This window comes from Carcharodon carcharias, chromosome 2 (assembly GCF_017639515.1).
Source record: "Carcharodon carcharias isolate sCarCar2 chromosome 2, sCarCar2.pri, whole genome shotgun sequence".
NCBI lineage: Eukaryota > Metazoa > Chordata > Chondrichthyes > Lamniformes > Lamnidae > Carcharodon > Carcharodon carcharias.
Window position 1 is genome coordinate 23,841,677 of NC_054468.1, and position 24,413 is coordinate 23,866,089.

Consider the following 24,413-nt stretch of genomic DNA (forward strand, 5'->3'; position numbering starts at 1 on the left):
TTTCAATCTAGTCTACAGTATTTGCTGCTCACTATGCAATGATCTCGACATATTGGAGGCCAAACACAGATTTGGTGACCACTTTGGGAACACTCCCGATTCTGTCCGCAAGCATGATCTCCAGCTCCCTGTGGCCTATCAACCCTTCCACCTTACTCTCATGCTGACATCCCTGTCCTTGGCCTGCTGCATTGTTCCAGTGCAGCTCAACATAAGCTTCAGGCACAGCACCTCATCTTTCGGTTAAGCACTTTACTTCCTTCTGGGCTCAACGTTGAGGTCAACAATTTCGGACCATAAACTCCCACCATTTTGTTTCCATTTCTTTGCATCTTTCAGTTTTTCTCTTATTTTTGCATTCAGACAGCCACACACCTGCTCTAGGTACATCTTTTTTGTTTCTTTTCTTGCCCCATCTCCATTCTCTTTGGCCTTGTAAGACTAATTCTTTTGTCATTCAATCTCTCCTGTCTTCCACTCTATCACGGAGCTTCCTTTTGTCCTTGTCCCACCCACCCCTTCCTCAAAACCTCTTTTACTCTAACATTTCCCAGTTTGGATGAAAGGCCCTCCATCTCAAACGTTAACTGTTTCACCCGAAGCCTGGCCTGCTGAGTGTTTCCAGAGTTTTCTGTTTTCATTTCAGGGTTGACTATGTGATTTCAAAAAAAAAATTAAGTTTCCCACCAATATCAATAAATCAACATAGTTTTTAATCATTACATTATGTAAATATGTGCTGATTTGAATCTTAAATACTTCTTAAAGATACTGCCTTCTTGAGAGCACTTGATGGCAGATGATGCACAGTCATCCACATGCTCCTCTCCCGCAAAATTACTGTTGGTGCTATTACAAGATAATATGTTCATATAGCATAGGTTCATCTACTTTAACTGAGCTGTTACCCACTTAAATAGAAAAGAAATATGCACAAACTACTAAATGTTGTTCCGCATTGTCGCAAAAAGTACTTTCTAAGTATGTGTACTTGTGTAAAAAGACTGGAGGAATTAGAAATTTCAGCCTCGTTATTGTGTAAAATACTCTCACAAAGTAATCAATAATTTAGTATTGACAAAAAGCGTGCATTTGTATAGCACCTTTCGCAATCTTCGGATGACCCAAAGGTCTTTATTGCTCCTGAAGGACACTTGAAGTTATGTCGCAGTTGTATTTTACAAAATGTAATGATCAGTTTCCACACAACAAGTTCCCACAAACCACAATGTGATAATGCCCAGATAAGCTGTTTTAGCAATGTTGATTGAGGGATAAATATTGGCAATGGTGGGCATAACTCCCCTGCACTCCTTCAAATAGTGCTGTGCATGTTCACTCCTCATCTGAAAGACAGAATTCCTAATAGTACACCACTCCTTCAGTGCTGCACTGGAGTGTTAACCAAGATGTATTTTGTGCGCAACTCTCCGCAGTAGGACTTGAACCATAACCTTCTGACTCAGAGGCAGGTATGCTACTAACTGAGCCGTGACTAATACTTGCAAGCATTGAAGTGAACTGTTGTTTATGCAGGAACTTAGCAAGCCAGCAAGCTGCTGCGCAATAGCATCAACTATCCAAATAACTTTTTGTAGGTGATTTACAACTTTCAACGCTGGGTTGTAATGAATTAAGAATGAAAAGAATAATTTGAGAAATGCTTAGCCTGAACAGTGGTGGGTCAAGCAAAGTTCCCTGCTGGTCATTAATTTTAATGCTCATTGGCTGTTTTCTGTTCAAACAGACTGTGGAGAAGCAAAACCATTTGTTTACTGTTTAAAACGACCTAGTGTGTAATTCTCCTGATAGCATCTGAATAGCCCATAAAGCTAGCAGTACATTGTCCTTCCTCAATTACATTTGCACAGCTGCTCTGTGACAATAAGTGCATTGGGCAAATGTAACTTGTTTCAATGTGTTCCAGAGGAAACAACTATTAACATAATTCATCTTGAGGACCAGGAGAGAGGGCATTTGGAAAGTACAATGAGCAAAAGGAAATTATTATGTAAATCGTGCAAAGTGAAAATAATGGCATGCAGGGAAATTTGATAAAAAGGCAAACTACATTTTAACAAAAAATAAAATACTGCAGTTGCTGAATTCCGAAATAAAAACAAAGAATGCAAGAAAACCTCAGTAGGTCAGGCAGCATCTGGGGAGAGAAAGTTAATGCGATGAAAGGTCATTGACCAGAAATGTTAACTCTGTTTCTCTCCACAGATGCCTGAGCAGCTGAATTTTTCCAGCATACCGTGATGGAAGGGGTCATCAAGAGTGCTATCAAGCAGCATTTGCTTAGCAATAACCTGCTCACTGACACTAAGCTTGGTTTCTGTCAGGGCCACTCAGCTCCTGACCTTATTTACAGCCTTGGTTCAAACATGGATAAAAGAGCTGAACTCCAGAGGTGAGGTGAGAGTTCCCTTGATACCCCAACTATCAACATCCTTGGGGGGGGGGGGGGGGGGGGGGGGGGGGGTTACCATTGACTGGAAGCTGAATTGGACTAGCCATGTAAATGCTGTGGCTACAAGAGCAGGCTAGGAATCCTGCAGTGAGTAACTCACCTCCTGACTCTCAAAGCTTGTCCATCATCTACAAGGCACAAGTCAGGAATGTGATGAAATACTCTCCACTTGCCTGGATGAGTGCAGCTCCCACAGCACTCAATGTTTTACACCATCCAGGACAAAGCAGCCCACTTGATTGGTACCCCTTCCACAAACATTCATTCCCTCCACCATTGACAAACAGTGGCAGCCGTGTGTACCATCTACAAGATGCATGGCAGAAATCCACCAAGACTCCTTAGGCAGCACCTTTCAAACCCTCGACTGCTACCATGGTTAGATTCTCTCTTGTTGGAGATGGCCATTGCCTGGCACTTGTGTGGTGCGAATGTTACTTGCCACTTGTCAGCCCAAGCCTGGATATTGTCCAAGTCTTGCTGCATTTGGACATGGACTGCTTCAGTATCTGAGGAGTTACAAATGGTGCTGAACATTGTGCAATCATTAGCAAACATCCCCACTTCTGACCTTATGATGGAAGGAAAGTCATTGATGAAGCAGCTGAAGATTGTTAGGACACTACCCTGAGGAACTCCTGCAGTGATATCCTGGAGATGAGATGGCTGACCTCCAACAGCCAAAACCATCTTCCTTTGTGCTAGGTATGACTCCAACCAGTGAAGAGATTTCCCCTGATACCACACTCGGTCAAATGCGGCCTTGATGTCGAGGGCAATCACTCTCACCTCACTTCTGGAGTTCAGCTCTTTTGTCCATTTTTGAGCCAAGGCTGTAATGAGGTCAGGAGCTGAGTGGCCCTGGCAGAACCCAAACTGGGCGTCATTGAGCAGGTTACTGCTAAGCAAGTGTCGCTTGATAGCACTGTTGATGCACCTTTCCATTACTTTACTGATAATTGAGAATAGACTGATGGGGCAGTAATTGGCCGGGTTGGATTTATCCTGCTTTTTGTATACAGGACATACCTGGGCAATTTTCCACATAGCCGAGTAGATGCAAATTTTGTAGCTGTACTGGAACACCACCACCTGCAAGTTCTCCTCCAAGCCACTTACTGTCCTGACTTGGAAATATATCGCCGTTCCCTTACTGTCACTGGGTCAAAATCCTGGGACTCCCTCCCTAACCGCACTGTGGGTGTAAAGCAGTTCAAGAAGGCAGCTCACCACCATCTTCTCAAGGGCAATTAGGGATGGGCAATAAATGCTGGCCTAGCCAGTGACGCCCACATCCTATGAACAAATTTTTTTTTAAATTGCTCTGATTTTAAAAAGCTTATTTTTCATGGAGTACCTACTTCAGTGAAATACTCCACTTTCAGTAATGACGTTCTGATGCTGAGTGGAATGTTGACTGGCTTGATGTTGGTTGATTGCATTTCCTGTTTTTTTTTCTGGCTGCTGAATACATTACTTAGCTCCTCCTTGTACCAGATTTCTGATCTGTTCAATGTTTTCATTTCAGAAAATCTTTTAGTGCTTACCGTAGCAACAAGAGAAACAGATGGCTTCAAACGCTTTATGCAGACAGCTAAACATCTCAACTACACAGTCAAGGTAGGCACTTGCAATGTGGTTTTTGAAGCATGCTGTGCATTCGAAACTTTCAAAGTAATTTGTTGGCCTGTATTCACTGCCACAATCTTGAACTTTGCCTTCTCCTGTGATCTCGCTACTCCCATGGTATCCATTGTAGATAAAGGCATCGCCGATCACTTCCATGTAGCAGTCTCTACCCACACCCTCCTTTCACACCCCCAACCTAATATCTTCTGTGTCCGTCCTTAGACAAAACTAATGGCCAATTCACTTTCAAAATCCCAACTATCTAACTTTGACCCTCCGTTCATTACAATATTTCTGTAGCTACTGAATTGCTGAACTGCACCCTAACTTCCAGCTTTGACTCCCTAGTCCCCAATAAAAACATTACTGTCTCTTAGGCTGGTTGCGGGCCTCGTCTCCACTTCCTTCATTCTAAGGAATGCAGACTTGACAGAGTGTGGCTGACAACTGATTTAGCTGTTCACTGCCAGATCTAGCTGGGACACATGAAACACTGTTGAGTCCTGTTCTCATCTTCCAAAATTGCTCACTATCCCAGGATCATCCTGGAAGGCAAAGATAAACTTTTCATTTCTCTACTATAAACCGTCTTATTAAACCCCTCTTCCCTGTCTGTTCCCCCCTAACCTTCAACAAAATTGTAAGGCGTTCATGGACCTCTTTGTCACTATGATTGAGAAAATCCGATCAGCTGCCTCTGGTGCTTCCTTCCCTTCCACTAGGAGAGGTGTAAAGATAAGTTTGCTTATTGTTTCTTGGGATGCTGGTTGTCGCTGACAAGGCAAGCATTTGTTGCCCATCCCTAATTGCCCTTGATTGAGTGGCTTGCTAAGCCATTTTGGAGGGTATTTAAGAGTCAGCCTCATTGCTGTGGGTCACATGTAGGCCAGACCAGGTGAGGATGGCAGATTTAAAGACAAAAAAGCTGCGGATGCTGGAAATCCAAAACAAAAACAGAATTACCTGGAAAAACTCAGCAGGTCTGGCAGCATTGGCGGAGAAGAAAAGAGTTGACGTTTCGAGTCCTCATGACCCTTCAACAGAACTAGGTGAATCCAAGGAAGGGGTGAAATTTTTCACCCCTTCCTTGGATTCACCTAGTTCTGTTGAAGGATGGCAGATTTCCTTCCCTAAAGGGCATTAGTGAACTAGATGGGTTTTTATGACAATCCAATGATAGTTTCATGATCACGATCACTGAGATTAGCGTTTAATTGCAGATTTTATAAATTGAATTTTAAATTCCACCAGCTGTCATGGTGGGATTTGAACTCATGTCCCCAGAGAATTCACCTGGGCTTCTGGATTGCTAGTCCAGTGACATTACCACTTTGTTGCCATGTCCTCACAAAGTTGTTGTTGTCAACACAGTAAGCCAGTCCATGTTTTACATAACAATCATCCGAAAGTATTAGTACAGGAATTACCAAAATGATAGTAATATGACATGTATACTTGCTATGTTTGATATATTTTCATATTTTTAATATGATTTTCTTTTGAATGAGAGGTACTGTACCTTGGAAATTGAGAGGCTTCTTCTGGGAAGGAAAATAGTATTTCAACTGACCTACTGGCACAACGTTCAGTTATGTCAGTACGCTTGGGAAGCGGACATGTTCGCTACTTCCAGGTTCCGACCCCGCACAGTGTGCTCTAAGCACACCCATTGGAATTTTCAAAGCTGCACCTAATTTACTGCAAGTGAGCTGGCTCGCTGTCCAATCAGGGATAGCGGGTGGGCCACTAGGATGCTCTCTGGCACCCAGTGATTGGCAGCTCCACCTGCCAAGGTGGGAGCAGCTGATCTGAAGATGGAGACTGAGGGGAAGAAGACCAGGTAGGTTTCTCTGGCTGTTTAAAAAAGACACAACTCTACCTGACCATAATCTTGGAGGGCCAACAGCTCCAGGGGACAGCCAGCGGCTGCAGCCGTGGTCCAGAGGTACGTGCTCCAGGCCCGAGTGGACAGCTTACGGTGCAAACTGAAAATCTCTGTCGTTGCAAGAATGGGGTTTTGATAGGCCCTAGAGTTATCAATGATTGACCTCCTGTCAAGAAGTGGCAGGCAGCTGACCCTGACTCCAAGCCACTCTCATTGAAAATGAGGCTTAGGATCAGAACTGGAATGGTGAATCGGCATGGAGACCAGCGGTGTGGGGAAATAAAAATAATTGGATGAGGTTGCCAAAAGACGGCATGTACACGAGAGATAGGAGGGGTTCAAACATAGATCCTTGGGGGAGACCAGCAGATAATGGTGTAGAAATTGGAAGAGAATGGATCAAATTATATCAAAGCGCTGCGGTCCTGCCACATTCAGTCAGGAATGATAGTGGATAATTAAACAGTTAACAAGAATGAGGAGGTTCCATGGCCGAGGTGTGAGAACAAAGGACGAGTCTGAAGCACTTGCAACTATCTTCAGCCAGAAGTGCCAAGTAGATGATCCATCTCAGCTGCCTTCTAAAGTTCCTGGCACTGCAGAAACTAGTCTTCAGCCAATTTGATTCACTCTATGGGATATCGAGGAAAGACTGAGCCGACTGTAATGCTCAAGACCTGCTCCAGAACTAGCTATGCCTCTAACTAATACAGCTAAAACATTGGCATCTACCTGACAAAATGGACACCTGTCCACAAAAAGTAGGACAGATCCTACCTGGCCAGTTACCACCCATCAGCCTACTCTTGATCATCAGCAAAGTGATGAAAGGTTTTGTGGACAGTTCTATCAAGCAACATTTACTCAGCAATAACCTGCTCACCAGTGCTCATTTTGAGTTCTGCTATGAACACTAGGCTCCAGAACTCATTACAGCCTTGGTCCAAACATGGATGAAAGAGTCAGATCCCAGAGGTGAGGTGAGAGTCACAGCCCTTAACGTCAAGGCAGCATTTGACCGAGAGTGACATCGAGGAACCCTAGTAAAATTGAAATCAGTGGAAATAAGGGGGAAAACTCTTCACTGGCTAGAGTCATACCAGCACAAATGAAAATAGTTGCCACTGTTGGAGTCAAGTCATCTCAGCCCCAGATTATTGCTACAGGAGTTCCTCAAGGCAGTGCCCTAGGCAGTGTCATCTGCTCTATCAATGACCTGAGCTCCATCATACGGTCCTAAGTGGAAATGTTTGCTGATGATTGCACAGTGAGAGTTCTGTTCTATTTGCATCTTCTCAGATACTGAAGCAGTCTTTGTTCACATGCAAGCAAGATCTGGACAACATTCAAGTTTGGGCTGAATATGGCAAGTAACGTTCATGCCACACAACTGCCAGTCAGTGACCATCTCCAACAAGAGTCTAACCACTTCCCCTTGACATTAATGGCATTACCATATCTAACTTCCAGGATATATTGTCATGAATCTATCATTTTTTCATAATAGTATTGTGGCTTATTGTAAAGTAGGTTTATGAGTATGAGTGTATATGGTTCAGTCTGTGTGGTTTAATTGAATTGGAGTCAGACAGACTGCAAGGTTGAAATTATCAAAATAATTTAGGTGTAAAAGGCATTTGAAATACTAATGAGTAAGCATGAATGAGGGCAGCATGTAGGGTGTGAAGGAAATTTGCATTTTTAGATAAGTGAAGGGGTTTAGATTTCAAAAGGATGAAAGGATGTTTACAACTAACAAGGTAAGCAAGACCAAGCAATATGTTTATTTCTCCAAAAGGTACTGACCATATTGGCAACATAAAAGATTTTTATATTATGGGAAAAATAAATTTCCAAAGACATATAGAACAATGGAATTTACAGATTAACGAGAGAAACATATAAAAAGAAGGATGGAAGGTGTTGTTGGGGGCCATATGAGAACTAAAAGCAGTGTGTGAAACAACCTTCAAAAAAAGCCTCTAGCCACTTTTGCAGGAGTCTGCTGTGTCCAATAAGTTGGAGAAAAGCCTTTGGAATTCCACTGTCGTGTGGGTGCTGTGGTAACCTTGCTGGATTGCCTATTTAAAGTTAAAATCTACTTTGGACTGTTGCCTTAAAGAAGATGTGTAGTTGGGAGTCAGGTTAATCAGGAATTTGGGATTTGTTAAAGTATTAAGTAATTGTAATCTTATATATGTGCTTGAAATATGTCCTTCTGCTAATAAATGTTTTAATTTAACTTTTAAAATATATAAAGGTGTAGTAAAGAAGTAACATCATTACTTCTGAATTCAGTGCATAAATCTTCTCTTAATAAATACAAATTGCAAAATCATTGTGATGGCTTGGCCATGTTTCCCTTGTGGATTTGGTCGGCCTGGCACACATACCTGCCACATCATAACAATATAAAATATAGGGTATGACTCTAAAGGGGCTGCAGGATCAGAGGGACTTCAATGTTCATGTGCAGAAGTCATTGAAGGTGGCAGGACAGGTTGAGAGAATGTTAATAAAACATACAGTATCCTAGGCTTTATTAATAGAGGCATAAAGTACAGGAACAAGGTGGTTATGTTAAAGGAGTATAAAACATTGGTTTGGCCTCAACTGGAGTATTGGGCTGGTTTTACATGGAGTTGAGGAAGACTCCGTGGTGAGGTGAATATGGTGGCCAGGATCCAATTCCGGGATTTCTGAGTCTTCAGGAGTGCCTTTAAAGGGTGTGGCTGGTTCTGGATGTGAGCCCGAACCCTGCACTCCCAACCTGGCCAGCTCCATTGCGGGGTTAGGCATGTCCTAGTCCTCTGCAATTTTCATGGAGTTGGGCAAGCTTTTTAAAGAATCATGGTCCATGGCACCTTAAGAGATGTCATGAAACGTTGTCTGCATGAGGGAGCCTTTTGAAAGGTAAGTTCAAGAGTCCTCCTCACTCCCCAAGCATGCCACCTCATGCCCCCCACCTACCCTGTATGGCCTGTCATGCCCCCATTGCTGAGCCACGACATCTGCATCCCCATTCACCCATTATACACTCTTCAGAACCAATGAACCCTATAGTGACATGTAGGATGTATTTATAAAAAGCTTTAAAAAAGTTATTCATTGATAACGTTTCACTTTCTTAAAAAAAAACTCATTTTTACTACAGCCCAATAAAAGTGTCAGTCATCCAGGCCCTTTAAGTTATCAATAGGAGAAAATGTTAGCACTTGAAATCTCTTTATTGTGAGTAAATAAACATGGTGAAATTGACAGACGAGATTAGAGAGCCAGAGCTGTCAATCAAGCAAGGTTTTCCCTGAGGCTCAGGTGTTTCCATATTCTAATGAATTTCTAGGCTTTTGACACTCCTATTGACCCAAAGTAAAGAGAGGAAGTGGAAAATTGTTAATGAATGACAGTTTTTTAAAAAATCTTTTTAAAAATAAATCCTATTGTCACTGTAGGATATATTGGTTCTATACAGTGTAACGTGAGTGAATGGGCATGGAAGTGCTATAGCTTGGTATGGGGGTTATAGGAGGTGGGTAGGTGGCATGGAGAATGTGAGGGGTGAGGACTGGAGGGTTTTTCATTATAACTGGGACACAAGCACCAAGTCCCACAGCACCAAGATGGGCCTTTTAAACAGCCTGCCTCAGTATCCAGCAGCCCCTTTGGCTGCCTCCAGACTTTTTCCCGGATCAGCTGGCCTGACTGCTACCTGTACTCGCCCCCACAGAGTGAATATCCTGTCTTTCCTGGCAGTTTCTCCCAAGGCGGGCGGGTAGGCCAAGCTGGGAATTTCCCCGGCTCCCTTTATCCGCTTCGAGGGTGAAAGTCCGTCCATTGCACCCAGTTCTGGGTGCCACATTTTTAGGAAGGATGTGAAGGCCTCAGAGAGTGGTTCCAGGGTGAGGAACTTCAGTATATATTTCTGAAAGTTTGGACTGTTTTAATGGAGAAGAGAATGTTGTGAGGAGATTTGATAGAGGTATTCAAAATCCTGAGCAGTCTGGACAGAGTAGATAGGGAGAAACTTCCCAATGGTGGAAGGATCGAGGATCAGAAGACACAGATTTAAGGTAATTGTCAAAAGAAGCAATGGTGACATATGGAGAAACTTTTTTACACAGTGAGTGGTTAAGATCTAGGATGTGCTGCCTGAGAGTGTAGGGAAAGCAGATTCAATTGAGGTGTTCAAGGGGGACTAGGATCATTATCTGAAAAGGTTGAATGTGCAGGTCTACGGGGAGAAGGTGGAGGAGTGGTTCTAGATAAATTGCTCATTTGGATAGCCAGCACAGACACAGTGGGCTGAATGACCACCCCCTGTGCTGTAACAGTTTAGTGAATCTATGATTTTGTAACTTAATTCCCCAGCCTCAACATCCTTGGGGTCATTATTGAACAGAAACACAACCGGACTAGCCACATAAATCATGTGGTTAGAAGAGCAGGTCAGAGGCTGGGAACTCGGCATTGAGAAAGTCACCTCCTGATTCCCTAAAGTCTTTCCACCATTGACGAGGTTCAAGTCAGGAGTGTGATGCAATACTGTTCACTTACCTGGGCGAGTGCAGCTTCAACAATGCTCAAGAAACTCAACACCATCCAAAACAAAGCAGCCACCCAATACACCATCTTAAACATTCACCTTCTCCACCACAAGCAGCAGTGTGTACCATCTACAAGACGCAATGCAATGTCTCTCCAAGGCTTCATTGACAGAACCTCCCAGGGCTGTAATCTCTATTGTCTTGGGAATATCAGAGCCTACATCTTGCCCTCCAAATCGCACACCGTTATGGAAATATATCAATGTTCCTTCATCGTCACTGGGTCAAAACTCCCTACTTTGCAGCACCGTGGAAGTACCTTCACCTCGTGGAGACTGCAGCAGTTCAAGATAACAGTTCACCAACACCTTTTCAAGGGCAATTAGGGATTGGCAATTAATGCGATTGCAGCCTGTGATACACCCATCCCACAAATTAAGTGAAAAAAACAAAGTTTCACATTACTACATCATTAAATATATTTTGGTCTGTGTTTTACAAGTGTACCTGTGATGACATTAGGGCAAAATGCCAAATTGGACTTGGAAAAGCAAGAGCAAATATTCAAATTGATGGTGAATATTGCCTCCCCCCCCCCCCACCCGCCTGGTCTCCTACTTAGCTTTGTATGCCATCTTGTTTTGAATCTTTTTACTCCCTCTACTACATACACTGTATTTCCTTGCTCCATTCCTAGAGGCGTCTCAATTTTCTTCCATTTGCACTGTAGGGAGAAAATCTCTCTCATTTAACAAAAAACTTCCAAGGGTGGTGTGGGGTAAGGACAGCAAATACACCCAGTAAAAGTTAAATACTGCAGGCTTAAGACCCTGCAATGATCCTCATAATGATCTCAACAAACATAGCTTAACTCAGACTTTTAAGAAAAATGTATTCACAATTTGATTTTAAAGGTTTAATTAGTGACACTCTGCAAGAAGTACCTCGCCTAAGAGGTAAATGAAGAGAGTACAGCAATCCACAAGACAAATATAACTTGGTCGCTGGAAGTTGGCAGTTTTCTATTTGAACTCTGTCGAATTATGGGACAAGTATACATCTTGAGTCCATGCCAATCTATCACTGTCCATTATTTCCTCTTTAGGCTGTCATCCCAGCATCTTCTGGTGATGGTGAAAACAATTTAAAAAAAAACAGATAGCTAAGGTTAAGCAGTGAAACACTTTTTTTGCCTGAAATTGTTCGAGGGAGGATGTATGGGGGGGGAGAGAGAGTGTGGGGGGGGGGGGGCAGTAGGAGAGAGAGAGAGAGGTGGGGTAGGGGGGAAGGGGGTGGGAGGGGGTGGGGGAGCTTTGTAGTGGGTGAAGAGCCCAGTAATACTGGGGATTTGGAGGCCCTGACAATGTTAATAGTAAGGCCACCTTTGAATACCCCCACCCGACAGCTGACCAAATTGATTGCCTACCTGGTGGGTGGGATTGGAAACTAACAGCAGGAGACTGTCGTTAAGGATCTATGGGAATGGCTGGGAATGGGGTTAGGTTGCTTATTCCCAATATTCTCCAATATTCTCCTCTTATCCACCCATATCTCTCTTCCCCCCCACCACCCCCCCCCACAAAACCGGCTCTTTAAACTATTGAGGGGGTATTAAAATATTGGCTTCCTCATGTGATTAACAATGCTTTCAAACGGATTTTAACTTTATTTCTCCCTTTGTGCAGGTACTTGGTACAGAGGAGGAGTGGCGTGGAGGAAATGTGCCTCACTCAATTGGTGGAGGACAGAAAGTACGATTGCTGAAGGAGGAGATGCAAAATTACGCTGATCGTGATGATCTCGTAGTGTTGTTCACTGACAGGTAGAGTGTTTGAAACTTTTTCTGAATGTTTTGATTGGCTGGAAAAGCACATCGCTCACTGGCAGTTGGGTGATCAATTTTGTAGAACTATGATCTATTGAATCCAGACATTTAGTTCTGGTTGTTTTCGTGTGTGGAATTACTAGCAGCTTTTACTACCATGACTGATTGCCTGGAGTTTTTGAACGTGGGCTGAGAGTGTTTCAGACAGTGGTCGCTGTTCTCAATTTCTGTGTTGCACTGAAATGTGATCTGTGTTTGTGTCTAATGCACTTTGGGAACTGAATGATCAAGCATCTAAATGTTAACTTGTCAGCTTTTAAGAATTAACAACCATCTCCAAATTCATAGATACCATGTTATTTTACAGTAAGTCCCCATTTTAAATCGTCCCATTTTAAGTTGTGATGCTTTAACCTCGGTCAGTTATTGGAGCCCATGTTTGTGTCTGGTGTTGGGAATTTTGTTTTAAAGTGGTTTTGCTTACGCGCCATATTGGAGTGACCTCTGCTGCTTCCTGAATCTCCCTTTTGATGCTGACCCTCTGTTTCATGGCCTCTTGCACTCCCTGACCCTCCCCACCACTGCTGATCCTCCAGTTTGTGGCTCTCCCCACACCCTGACCCTCCCTTCACTGCTGACCCACCCCCTGGTTCCTCCCCCCGCTCCCCCCGCTCCCTGAACCCTCCCCCTCACTGTCTCTCCAGCTTGCGACTTAACTCCTGCAAGTCGAATCTGCTCTTCCTGCCTCTCACCACTCATCTCCAGAGACCTTGCTCACAGTGAGGGTTCAGGAGAAGGAAGAGGCAGGTAGTGGGAGGCTCATTGACAGCCAAGGGTCTGCAGCACCTGAAGGTTCAGAGAGTGGCAGAGGCTGCAAGTCTGTAGGGTCGAGAGGGACGGTAAGGGAGCTACAGAGACTGAGAGTCTGTCGGGTCAGCAGCGAGAGGGAAGGTCAGGGAGAGGAATGTGCGGCAAGCAGGTGGTTCAATGAGCAAGATTGGAGGCGAGCAGGAGAGGCAGCAAGTGGGAGGCTAGTTGAAAGTTAGCATATTTTACTTTTAAATTTATTATATTTTAAAAGTTATTTCATTTTTTTTCTGTTGAGAAAGGTCCTACAGAACCTAACTTTACGTTGTTTTTAACGGGGAAAATTGAATCGCTTTAAGTTGTTTCATTTAAAGTTGCACCTTTAAAGTTGTAGCTGTGTTCCTGAAGTGAAAACTTACTATATTCGATCTGCAAATCTTTTTCAAAGCCCTTGAGGCTAATTTTTCTCTCAGACTCTTCAAGGTCAACAGGGCATCAACGATGCAAACTCAAGCAGTCAGTATCTGCACTGATCACTAGTTTTAGCACAGAACATGAGAAAAGCTATTGCAAGAAAATACAAAATCCATATTTAAAAAAAAAAGTCTTAGTTGTTTAAAGGTGTGCACTGCTTTCAAATTTTGACATAATTTAAATAAATTTTAATATAAATCCCACGTATATGAGCTCCTCTGGCGGGACTGTTAAGACTGGGATGGGAGGAGTGCGCAGATGATCTCGGCCCACTACTCTGCAGGTTGCAACGTTAGTCTAAATGTTCAACTCACTCACCAAAATGGCCAATTATTTATCTTCGCTGCTGAGTGAAAGAGACTTTAACCAGGCTTCTTTGAATAAGCAACAAACTTATTAGTTTATTATAAAACCGGTCTTGTCAAATAGAAAGGCAAAACTTATCCACCACGCACGCGTGCACACACACACACACACACACACACACACACACACACACACAGGCACACACAAAACAATGAAATAAAAAATAGAAATGGAGGAATTCTGCCGAAGGTTATAAGTCAGTGGTTCAAAGGGAAAGAATAGATGGTGGGGTGCTTGAAATGGCATCCAGGTTTTTCAGTTGGAGCAGAAATTTTCGCTCGGCATGTGCCCAACCCGTTCGAGCATGAAATGATGCACGTTGATGCCAGCTGAGCGTGCGAATGTCAACGCGCAGTCGCACAATATTTCTGTCGGTGGGTGCGTTGCTCATCCACTGGCATAATGAGGTTTCTTAAAGCAAATGAGAATAAAATGAAAACTTAAGATTTTCATTAATAACATGTCCCTGCTCATGTGACAGAATCACATGAGGGAACATGTTTTATGACATTTTTATTTTCTTTAGTTTTTTCTATATATCTCTTCATCTCCCTGAGGCAGCTATGTGCACACGCTCAGCCCACTCGCCCACCCACACCACCCCCCCCCCCCCCACCCCCCCCACCACCACCACCACCGGCCCCGTGGGCACAAGCTACGCACAGCACTGCCGTTCACGTTTCACGCTGGACAGGCCTTAATTGGCCCGCCAGTGTGAAATTGCGGTGCCGATTGCAGGCGATGAAACAATCAATGACTCTGGCCCTGCTTTTCAGGTGAGCTCAAGGAACTCTTGCAGGTACTCTATCCCAGCAACTTAGGAGCAGCTCATATCCACTTCTGGCTGTGGATTGGCTCTGGACGGCAAAAAGGCTTCTGTCTTCCTTCTCAAGCAGTTGGTCCTTCTTTACTCAAAAGCAAAACTAAAACCAATTTTTAAAACACAGATGCTGGCATGTGTTTTTTTTCAGAGTCGTAAAAACCATGTGAGCCCTTTTGTACACAGTCCACCGGGGTCAAGAGGTTTACAGTTTTTCTGACAACAGCTTAATTACTCTTTCTTGTAAAAGGATACTTTTTTCTAAGAATAACAATGAAAGTCCTGCATTAACCCTTTTAAGGGATAGCGCCTTTTAAAACACAAGTTCTTCCAGAACAAAAACAGTAACAGAAATACCTGGAAAAACTCAGCAGGTCTGGCAGCATCAGCGGAGAAGAGCACAGTTGACATTTCGAGTCCTCATGACCCTTCAACAGAACTAAGTAAAAATAGGAAAGGGGTGAAAAATAAGCTGGTTTAAGTTTGGGGGTTGGGGGGGAATGTTGTTGGGACAAGCAGCCAGTGATAGGTGGAGATAACCAAAAGCTGTCATAGACAAAAGAACAAAGAGGTGTTGAAGGTGGTGATATTATCTAAAGGAATGTGCTAATTAAGAGTAGAAGACAGGACAGATAAGGTACAAATAGCTCTAATGGGAATACTAAAAAGTAGAAATAAACAATGGGTGGAAATACATTTAAAAATAATGGAAATAGGTGGGAAAAGAAAAATCTATATAAATTATTGGAAAAAACAAAAAGGAGGGGGAAGAAACGGGAAGGGGGTTGGGATGGAGGAGAGAGTTCAGGATCTAAAATTGTTGGACTCAATATTCAGTCCGGAAGGCTGTAAAGTGCCTAGTCAGAAGATGAGGTGCTGTTCCTCCAGTTTGCATTGAGCTTCACTGGGACATTGCAGCAAGCCAAGGACAGACATGTGAGCAAGAGAGCAGGGTGGAGTGTTGAAATGGTAAGCGACAGGGAGGTCTGGGTCATGCTTGCGGACAGACCGAAGGGATTCTGCAAAGCGGTCACCCAGTCTGCGTTTGGTCTCTCCAATGTAGAGGAACCCGCGTTGGGAGCAACAAATGCCAGTAGACTAAGTTGAGGGAAGTGCAAGTGAAATGCTGCTTCACTTGAAAGGAGTGTTTGGGCCCTTGGACGGTAAGGAGAGAGGAAGTGAAGGGGCAGGTGTTGCATCTTCTGCGTTTGCATGGGGAGGTGCCGGGGAGAGGGTTGAGGAGTAGGGGGTGATGGAGGAGTGGACCAGGGTGTCACAGAGGGAACGATCCCTACGGAATGCCGCCAGGAGGGTGAAGGGAAGATGTGTTTGGTGGTGGCATCATGCTGGAGTTGGCGGAAATTGTGGAGGATGATCCTTTGAATGCGGAGGCTGGTGGGGTGATAAGTGAGGACAAGGGAGACCCTATCATGTTTCTGGGATGGAGGAGAAGGTGTGAGGGCGGATGTGCGGGAGATGGGCCGGACACGGTTGAGGGCCCTGTCAACTACCGTGGGTGGAAAACCTTGGTTAAGGAAGAAGGAGGACATGTCAGAGGTACTGTTTTTGAGAGTTCTTCCAGAATGTCCTTAGTCCTTGAAAATGAACCATTTTCTGTGATTAAAGTGTTCATTACAGGGCTTGTAAGCAAAGGCAATACCTTGTGTTGTAATAAGTCACAGAAATCAAAATGTTGCAGGCTTGATTCCCAATCTGCACAGAGTTATTCCACAGCCAGGATTAAGGGTGTTGCAAGTGGCCACAGCAACTTGTGCAAGGAAGGAGAAAAATCAGTCATGATTCAAGTTCTGGAGCGCTATTCAGTAACCCTACCTCCCCACATCCCTTTTCAAGTGCATGCAGATTGGCATCCAGTGAGAACAGGGCCAAGTTAGGCTGTGGTGCACTCCCTAGCCATGTAACCCACACAACACTCATGAAGTGTTGTCGTTTGAATGAGGTACCAGTGCGTTGGTAGCCACCCGTGAAATTTTTCCACATCGAGTAATACGAAATATCAATAAGATTTCAGCAGCACTGTACTTTCCTTGGTCATGTATTGCTTGATTTCCAAGATGGGCTTTCTTCAAAAGAGCACTCCTTCAGTTCATTTCATTTTGTCCTTCCAACCTACGAATCACAATCTCATTAAGGTCTTCTCTTAGATGAGCTTGTTGCCGTGTCTTGAAGTAAACGTCCTGCCAATTTGTTATGCTGTTGATCACCTGTGTAAAGAAGTACTTCATTCATCTCTGCCTAAGTGTGCCCTTTACCCTGAACCTGGACCCTTTGTCTTGATACTTCAGCATACCTGAAAATGCTGTTTCAGGTTTCCTTAGTTAAATATCTCATATGTCTCCATAAGATCCTCTTATCTAATCGTTCCTTATAACTATTCTCCCTGACCCTAGGGATCACTTTCATCTTGCTCTGCACTGAACTAGCAAAGTGAATAAATATAATAGAAAAATTCTAGATGTAAATTTTACACTTGACATTAAACTAATTTTAAAAATATGACGCCTATAATGTTAAAAAAAAGTGTTTTCTAGTAATTTTCATAGGAGTTGGTCTTTATCTTCCCCCATTTTTCGCTGATCTTTGCCAAAGTTACAGCAGGAGATCAAGAAACCCCCGCAATAATTTTGCTCTGTTAATTTTCTGTTGGTCTGTTCATTTTGAGTGGGAAGTCAGACAATAAAGTTCTGATTGATCTCTGCACAAATAGATTAATTGGCTGTGCTGGAAATGTTCAAAGTACTTGCTCTTCAAATATGTTTTCAAACTCTAAAGATATTTGACAGCTCCAATGAAATATAAACTCTTCGAGTGTACATAAAGGAACTCCAGATGTACAAAATGTTCTTGTTAACTGTTCTATTACATGCGAGTTTCGTTTTCAGTTCAATTAAGTGCTAGCTTGGTTATGCTGGCAACATCCAAATTTTTGCTTTTACTTCACAGTAATCAGTTTAGTTTACTCCCTGCTTGCGTGTCAGCATAGTGTTCCAAATTTGTCCTTATTAGAATGTGCCAGACTATGTAAATCACTGGGTGAACAGCAGGAAAACTAGCTGCAATTTGGCACTAAGTTGCCTTTCTGGTTCATTCGCTCACTCACCATTGCAGAGATGGGTCATAAAAATGACTTTGAGAAATGCAAAATGCCATTCTGGTGTGACCTTAAAGCGTAATGGATCAAAACAGATGCAGCTTTATTTTGCTTTCATTCTGTTATAACTGATGTGGTCACAATTTACGCTAGTCCTAGTTTCAAAAAGTGGGGCAGTGTTCCACTCTGTAGCACGGAGTTCGTCAGTTTTATTGAGGACAAAAGTTGACACCTGAATCTAATTCTGTCTGCATGTACCTTCCAGAAGAGGTAATCTGGCATCTTGGCTGCTCTGTTCCTCACTTCATCATGTCCAGCCTAGAGATACTGTGGCTAATTTGTGAAACCTGTACTGCTGAGATCAGCAAAATCACCAGAGACTGGGATCTGGTCTCAGATTGTTCTGTGTTTTATGGCTGAAATCCATACCAGAGGGAACATTCACCCAATAAACCAGTGAAGCAATTAAGGGCATAATTTTAAGTATGAAAAATGCAGCACCTAGGTGTATATTGAAGTTTTCCCAGATTACCTGGCCCAGTTTTCTCCGTCACCGGAAAAGCTGAGCATATGACCAATGCCCCCAATAACTAAAACGGAGCAGGCACAGGTTTGATTCCACCCTCCAATTTTTTTTTCTCTTTGTCAACCCTCAACTCCACCCCCTCAAAACCTTGCCCCCGCCACCCCCAACCAAGTTTCAGTTAAGAGAGGTTTTGGTTCTAAGCATACTGGACCTATAAAATGATCGATATACACCTGTGCCAAGACCTTTATTGTGCTGTATGTTATTTCAGAAAAATAATGTAGGAGAGTGCAGTGTCCTTTTTTTATCCTTGTAAACAACATAAGGATACTGAGAATATGTACTAGCAAGGATTGTTGGGATGAGCATAGGAGGAGAAAATCACTTCGTAAATTTTTGTTTCCAAGTTTGTAGCATTACCAAAAATCAAATCACAATCCTTAGTTTTAGGCTTTATCTTGCAATTATATAAGGTTCCTGGGAAATGAAAGTTTCATTTCTATTGCCCATTACGTAGAGCATGGTAGTGTCATAGCTAACAGACTAGTAATTCGGAGGCAAGCAGCATCTGTGGAGAGAGAAACAGAGTTAACATTTCAGGTCAGTGACCTTTCACCACAACAGCCGTGATGAACGGTCATTGACCTGAAATGTTAACTTTCACTCTCCACAGATGCTACCTGACCTTTTGATCACTTACAGTACATTCTGTTTTTCTTTCAGATTTCCAGCCTTTACAGTATCTTGTTTTTCAGGGAACATGAATGCAAATCCCAGAGGCAAATCTGAATTCCATCCGGAAAATACCTGGAAATAACAAGATAGTTGATGTGACATTAAAGCTGCAGTTTGCAGTCAAGATCGGTCCCCTAATGTCCTTTTTAAGAAAGGAAATTGGTCGTCCATGCCTAATATGGTTTATCTCACCAGTCCCATGTTAATACGGTCAACTCTTAACTGACTGCTGAAGTTTACTGGCCAACCACTTGGTTATATCAAACCATTATAAAGAGTACCACATGAACTGCAGTATTTCAAGAAGATGGTTCAGCAAAATGAGGGATGGACAATAATTCCCAACCTTGCCAATGATGCATTTATTCTGAAAATTAATTTTAGAAAATCATGCAAGACCCCAAACATAGTTCTATTTATGAGGTTGGGTCCATCATGGAGCACAACCTTGATTGTCCACCCCCCCTTGCCAGCAGTTTTTCCACTTGTTCAGTGATACCCCCCACCCTGTCAGGGAGGCAACATAGCAAACAACACTCCCACTCATGACTGTTAAGAAACAATTTATAAACTTCCTGTAGAATACTGTATTAATACCACGCTCCTACTCTTGGAGGCTACTTTCTTCTCACTCCATCATGCTGTCCCTTGCTCCACAGCAGCACATCCTTCTGAGTCACTGCTGTTGTCCAGCTGATGCTTGTCCAACATTGAGCATCTATAGGACAGTTCCCTGCACTTAGCAGTCTTGTCTTCCCTTTACTGTCCCTGCAGATGATCACCCAGTTCTCTCTACCTTGCCCCTGCATCTTGGGATATCGAGCACTGTCTTTTGGCTGTGCACATTCTGGTCAGTACTGCTCAGAAACACCTCATTTCCTCTGCTGTGATAGGTGGGAAATTGCTTCTGAAGCAGAGGTTCCCTGTTCGGAGATTCAATTTTTTGATATCGCGATATCCTGAGGATTCTTGATGTCACACTCCAGACACATACCAAGGCTCCTTGCACATCCATCCTTGGTTGTCTTAACTGAAATTGCAAAATGTTACCCCGAACTCCCATTGGCACCAAATATTTGCAAGAATCAAATTCCTGTTCCTTACTTCACATGAGTATTAAATGTACGGGAAGAAGAGGGTAGAAAAAAAGTCAGCCCAGCGGGTTCTTATCACAGGCTGAGCCCCTGCTGAGGTTGAATTCCACAGTCATCTGGCCCCTTACAGTTCAAATTTCTTTACACGCATGGATTGTCACTGGGAATTGGCCAAGTATGTTATTAAACAGAAGCAAAATAAAGCGAATGCTGGAGATCTGAAATAAAAAAGCAGAAAATACTGGAAACATTAGGTTGCTGTGTTCCTTCCTCTTTCGGTTACATTTATATTTTTCTTCTGTCTACCCCCTGTCACTCCCTGAAGCGAGTTGCTCAGACGGAGAAAATGAGCAACTGGTGTCTGCACATCTTAGCAAATGTCTGCTGAGATTGCCAAAGAAAATGAGTTTGCTGAATCATAAAGAATCTGAGGCTGTTATGGAAGTTTGTTGATACAACAGAATCCTGGAACCATGGGAAGTCTGCATTTTGCAAATGAAACTTTGAATAACGCTGTCTCCTTTGTGAAAGCTGTTTCGTCACATATACTGCAGCAGTTGGATTTCCTAGGACCAGGAACTTTAAGTATTCTCATAACTCGGGTGAGTGAAATTATCCTCCACTCTGTTTGAACTGTTTTATTTTTGTTTTGCAATTCTTTCCACTGAAGGCACTGACATCAAAATAGAGTTCATCTAATGCCAGCTATCTTGTCCAACCACTGCTTCTCATGAATTTCACATGAATTTCGTTTATTTTTGTTAATGGTAGGCAGTTGTTGCTGGTTAGGCCAGCATTTATTGCCCATCTCTAATTGCCCTTGAGAAGGTGGTGGTGTGCTGTCTCCTTGAACTGCTGCAGTCCATGTGTTGTAGGAATACCTAAAGGACTATTAGGAAGGGAGTTCCAGGATTTTGACCTAGCGATGTTGAAGGAGCAGCAATGTAGTTTTAAGTCAGGATGGTGGGTGACTTTGAGGGAACTTGTACATGGTGGTGTTCCCGTGGACCTGTTGCCCTTGTCCTTCTGGGTGGTAGAAGCTACTGTTTAAGGAGCCTTGATGAGTTGCTGCAGTGCATCTTGTAAACAGTACGCACTGCTGCCACTGTGCATCAGTGGGCGGAGGGAGTGAATGTTTATTGTGGTGGATGTGCCAATCAAGCGACTGCTTTGATCTGGATGGTGTCAAGCTTATTGAATGTTGTTGGAGCTGCACTCATCCAGGCATCACACTCCTGTGCCTTGTAGATAGTGGACAGGCTTTGAGGAGTCAGAAGGTGAGTTACTCTCCACAGAATCCCCAGAATCTCTGACCTGCTCTTATAGCCACAAAAATATTTGGCTGGTCCAGTTCAGTTTTTGGTCAATGGTAACCCCTAGGATGTTGATCGTGGGGGATTCTCTCCTGTTGGAGATGGTAATTGCCCAGCACTTGTGTGGTGCAAATGTTACTTGTCATTTATGAGCCCAAGCTTGAATGTTGTCCAGGTCTTGCTGCATTTGGACATGGACTGCTTCAGTATCTGAGGTGTTGTGCATGATGCTGAACATTGTGCAGTCATCGGCGAATATCCTCACTCCTGACCTTATGATGGAGGGTAGGTCATTGATGAAGGAGCTGAAGATGGCTAGGCCTAGGACACTACCATGAACTCCTGCAGTGATGCCCTGGGACTGAGATGATAGACCCCCAACAACCACAATCAACTTCCTTCGACCATTGGAGAGTTTTCTTCCTGATTCCCATTGACTCCAGTTTTGTTAGGGCTCCTTGATGCCACACTCCGTCAAATACTGCCTTGGTGTCAAGGGCAGTCACTGTCGCCTCATCTCTTGAGTTCGGCTCTTTTGTCCATGTTTGAAACAAGGCTGTAATGAGGTCAGGAGCTGTGTGGCCCTGACAGAACCCAAACTGAGTGTCAATGAACAGGTTATTGCTGAGTAAGTGCCGCTTGATGGCACTGTCAACAATACTTTCCTTCGCATTGCTGATCATTGGAAATCGACAGATGGGGTGGTGATTGGCCGATTGGATTTGTCCTGTTTTTTCTGGGCAGGACATACGTGGGCAATTTTCCTCATTGCTGGGTAGATGCCAGCGTTGTAGCTGTACTGGAACAGATTGGCTAAGGCGTAGCTATTTCTGGAGCACAAGTCTTCAGCACTATTGCCGCAATGTTGTCAGGGCCCATAGCCTTTGCAGTAACCCAGTGCCTGCAGCCATTTCTTGATATCACTTGGAGTGAATTGAATTGGCTGAAAACTGGCATCTATGATGCTGGAGGCCACAGGAGGAGTCTGTGATGGATCATCCAGTCGGCACTTCTGGCTGAAGATTGTTGTGAATGCTTCAGCCTTGTCTTTTGCACTGATGTGCTGGTCTCCTCCATCATTGAGGATGGGGACATTTGTGGAGCCACCTCCTCCAGTCAATTGTTTAATTGTCTACCACCATTTGTGACTGTATGTGGCAGGATTGCGGAACTTAGATCTGATCTGTGTTGTGGGACTACTTAGCTCTGTCAACCCCAAGCTGCTACCGTCGTTTGGCACTGTGTTGTATTTTCACCAGGCTGATAATTTTTAGATAAGCCTGGCACTGCCCCTGGCATGCCCTCCTGCACTCGCCATTGAACCAGGGTTGATCTCCCAACTTGATGGTAATGATAAAGTGGGAAATATGCTGGGCCATGAGGTTACAGACTGGGGTTGTATGCAATTCTGCTGTTACCGATGGAAGACAGTGCCTCAAGGATACCCCAGTTTTGAGTTGCTAGATCTATTCAAAATCTGTCCCGCTTAACACAGTTGCAGTACCACACGACAAGATGGAGGGTATCCTCAATGTAAAGATGGGACTTTGTCTTCACAAGGACTGTGCAGTAGGCACTCTTACCAATACTGCCGTGGACAGATGCATCTGCAAGAAGTAGATTGGCGAGGACAAGGTCAAGTAGCTTTATCCCTCTTATTGGTTCCCTCACCACCTGTTGCAGGCCCTGCCTAGCAACTGTGCCCTTTAGGACTCGGCCAGCTCAGTCTGTAGTGGTGCTGCCGAGCCACCCTTGGTGATGTTCATTGGACTTGCCCACCCAGAGTGCATTCTGTGTCCTTGCCACGCTCAGTGCTACTTCCATTTGGTGTTCAACATGGATGAGTAGTGATTCATCAGCTGTGTGGGGTGCGGTAGGTGATAATCAGCAGGAGGATTCCTTGCCCATATTTGACCTGATGCCATGAGACTTCATGGGGTCCAGAGCGAATATTGAGATCTCTCAGGGAATTCCCTCCCAACTGTATACCACTGTGCTGCCATCTCTGCTGGGTCTCTCCTGTCGATGGGACAGGACATAGCCAGGGATGTTGATAGTGGTGTCTGGGACATTATTTGTAAGGTATGATTCCATGAGGATTACTAAGTCAGACTGTTGCTTGACTAGTCTATGGGCAGCTCTCCCAATTTTGGCACAAGCCCACAGATATTAGTCAGGAGGACTTTGCAGGGTCGACAGGGCTGGTTTGCTATTGTCTCCAGTGCCTAGGTCGATGCTTGCAGACCTGTCCAATTTCAGTCCTTGTGGACTTTGTAGCAGTTTGATACAACTGAGTGGCTTGCTAGGACATTTAAGAGGGCGTTTAAGAGTCAACTGCATTGAAACTAGGAGCAGGAGTAGGTCATTTGTCCCTTTGAGCCTGCTGTGCCATTCAACATGATCATGGCTGATCCTGTATCTCAACGCCATACTCCCGCTCTTTCTCCATGTCCCTTGATGCCTTTAATGTTTAGAAATCTATTTCCACCTTAAATATATCCAGTGACTTGGCCTCCACAGGCTTCTAAGGGAGGGAATTCCACAGGTTCACCACTCTCCGAGTGAAGATATTTCTCCTCATCTCAGTCCTAAATGGCCTGTCCCATATCCTGAAACTGTGACCCCTGGTTCTAGAACCTCCAGCCAGAAGAAACATCATCCCTGCATCCAGTCTGTCCAGCCCTGTCAGAATTTTATATGTTTCAAAGAGATCCCCTCATTCTTCTAAACTCCAGTGAATACAGGCCTAGTCGGCCCAATCTCCTCTCATATAATAATCTTGCCACCCCAGAAGTCAGTCTGGTGAACCA

The 24,413-nt window shown here is 43.8% G+C and overlaps 1 protein-coding gene across 3 annotated transcripts in view; it reads left to right on the forward strand.

The window, feature by feature from the left end:
- The window catches only part of plod2 (procollagen-lysine, 2-oxoglutarate 5-dioxygenase 2), a 152,403-nt gene that overhangs the window by 42,107 nt on the left and 85,883 nt on the right, over positions 1-24,413 (forward strand). For 2 of the 3 annotated variants that reach the window (XM_041215703.1, XM_041215713.1), the window contains exons 2-3: positions 4,002-4,093; positions 12,217-12,353. In XM_041215703.1, coding sequence (XP_041071637.1) covers positions 4,002-4,093; positions 12,217-12,353 — 229 coding nt within the window. The remainder of the gene's footprint in view (positions 1-4,001; positions 4,094-12,216; positions 12,354-24,413) is intronic. The other variant, XM_041215723.1, reaches the window with a different exon arrangement.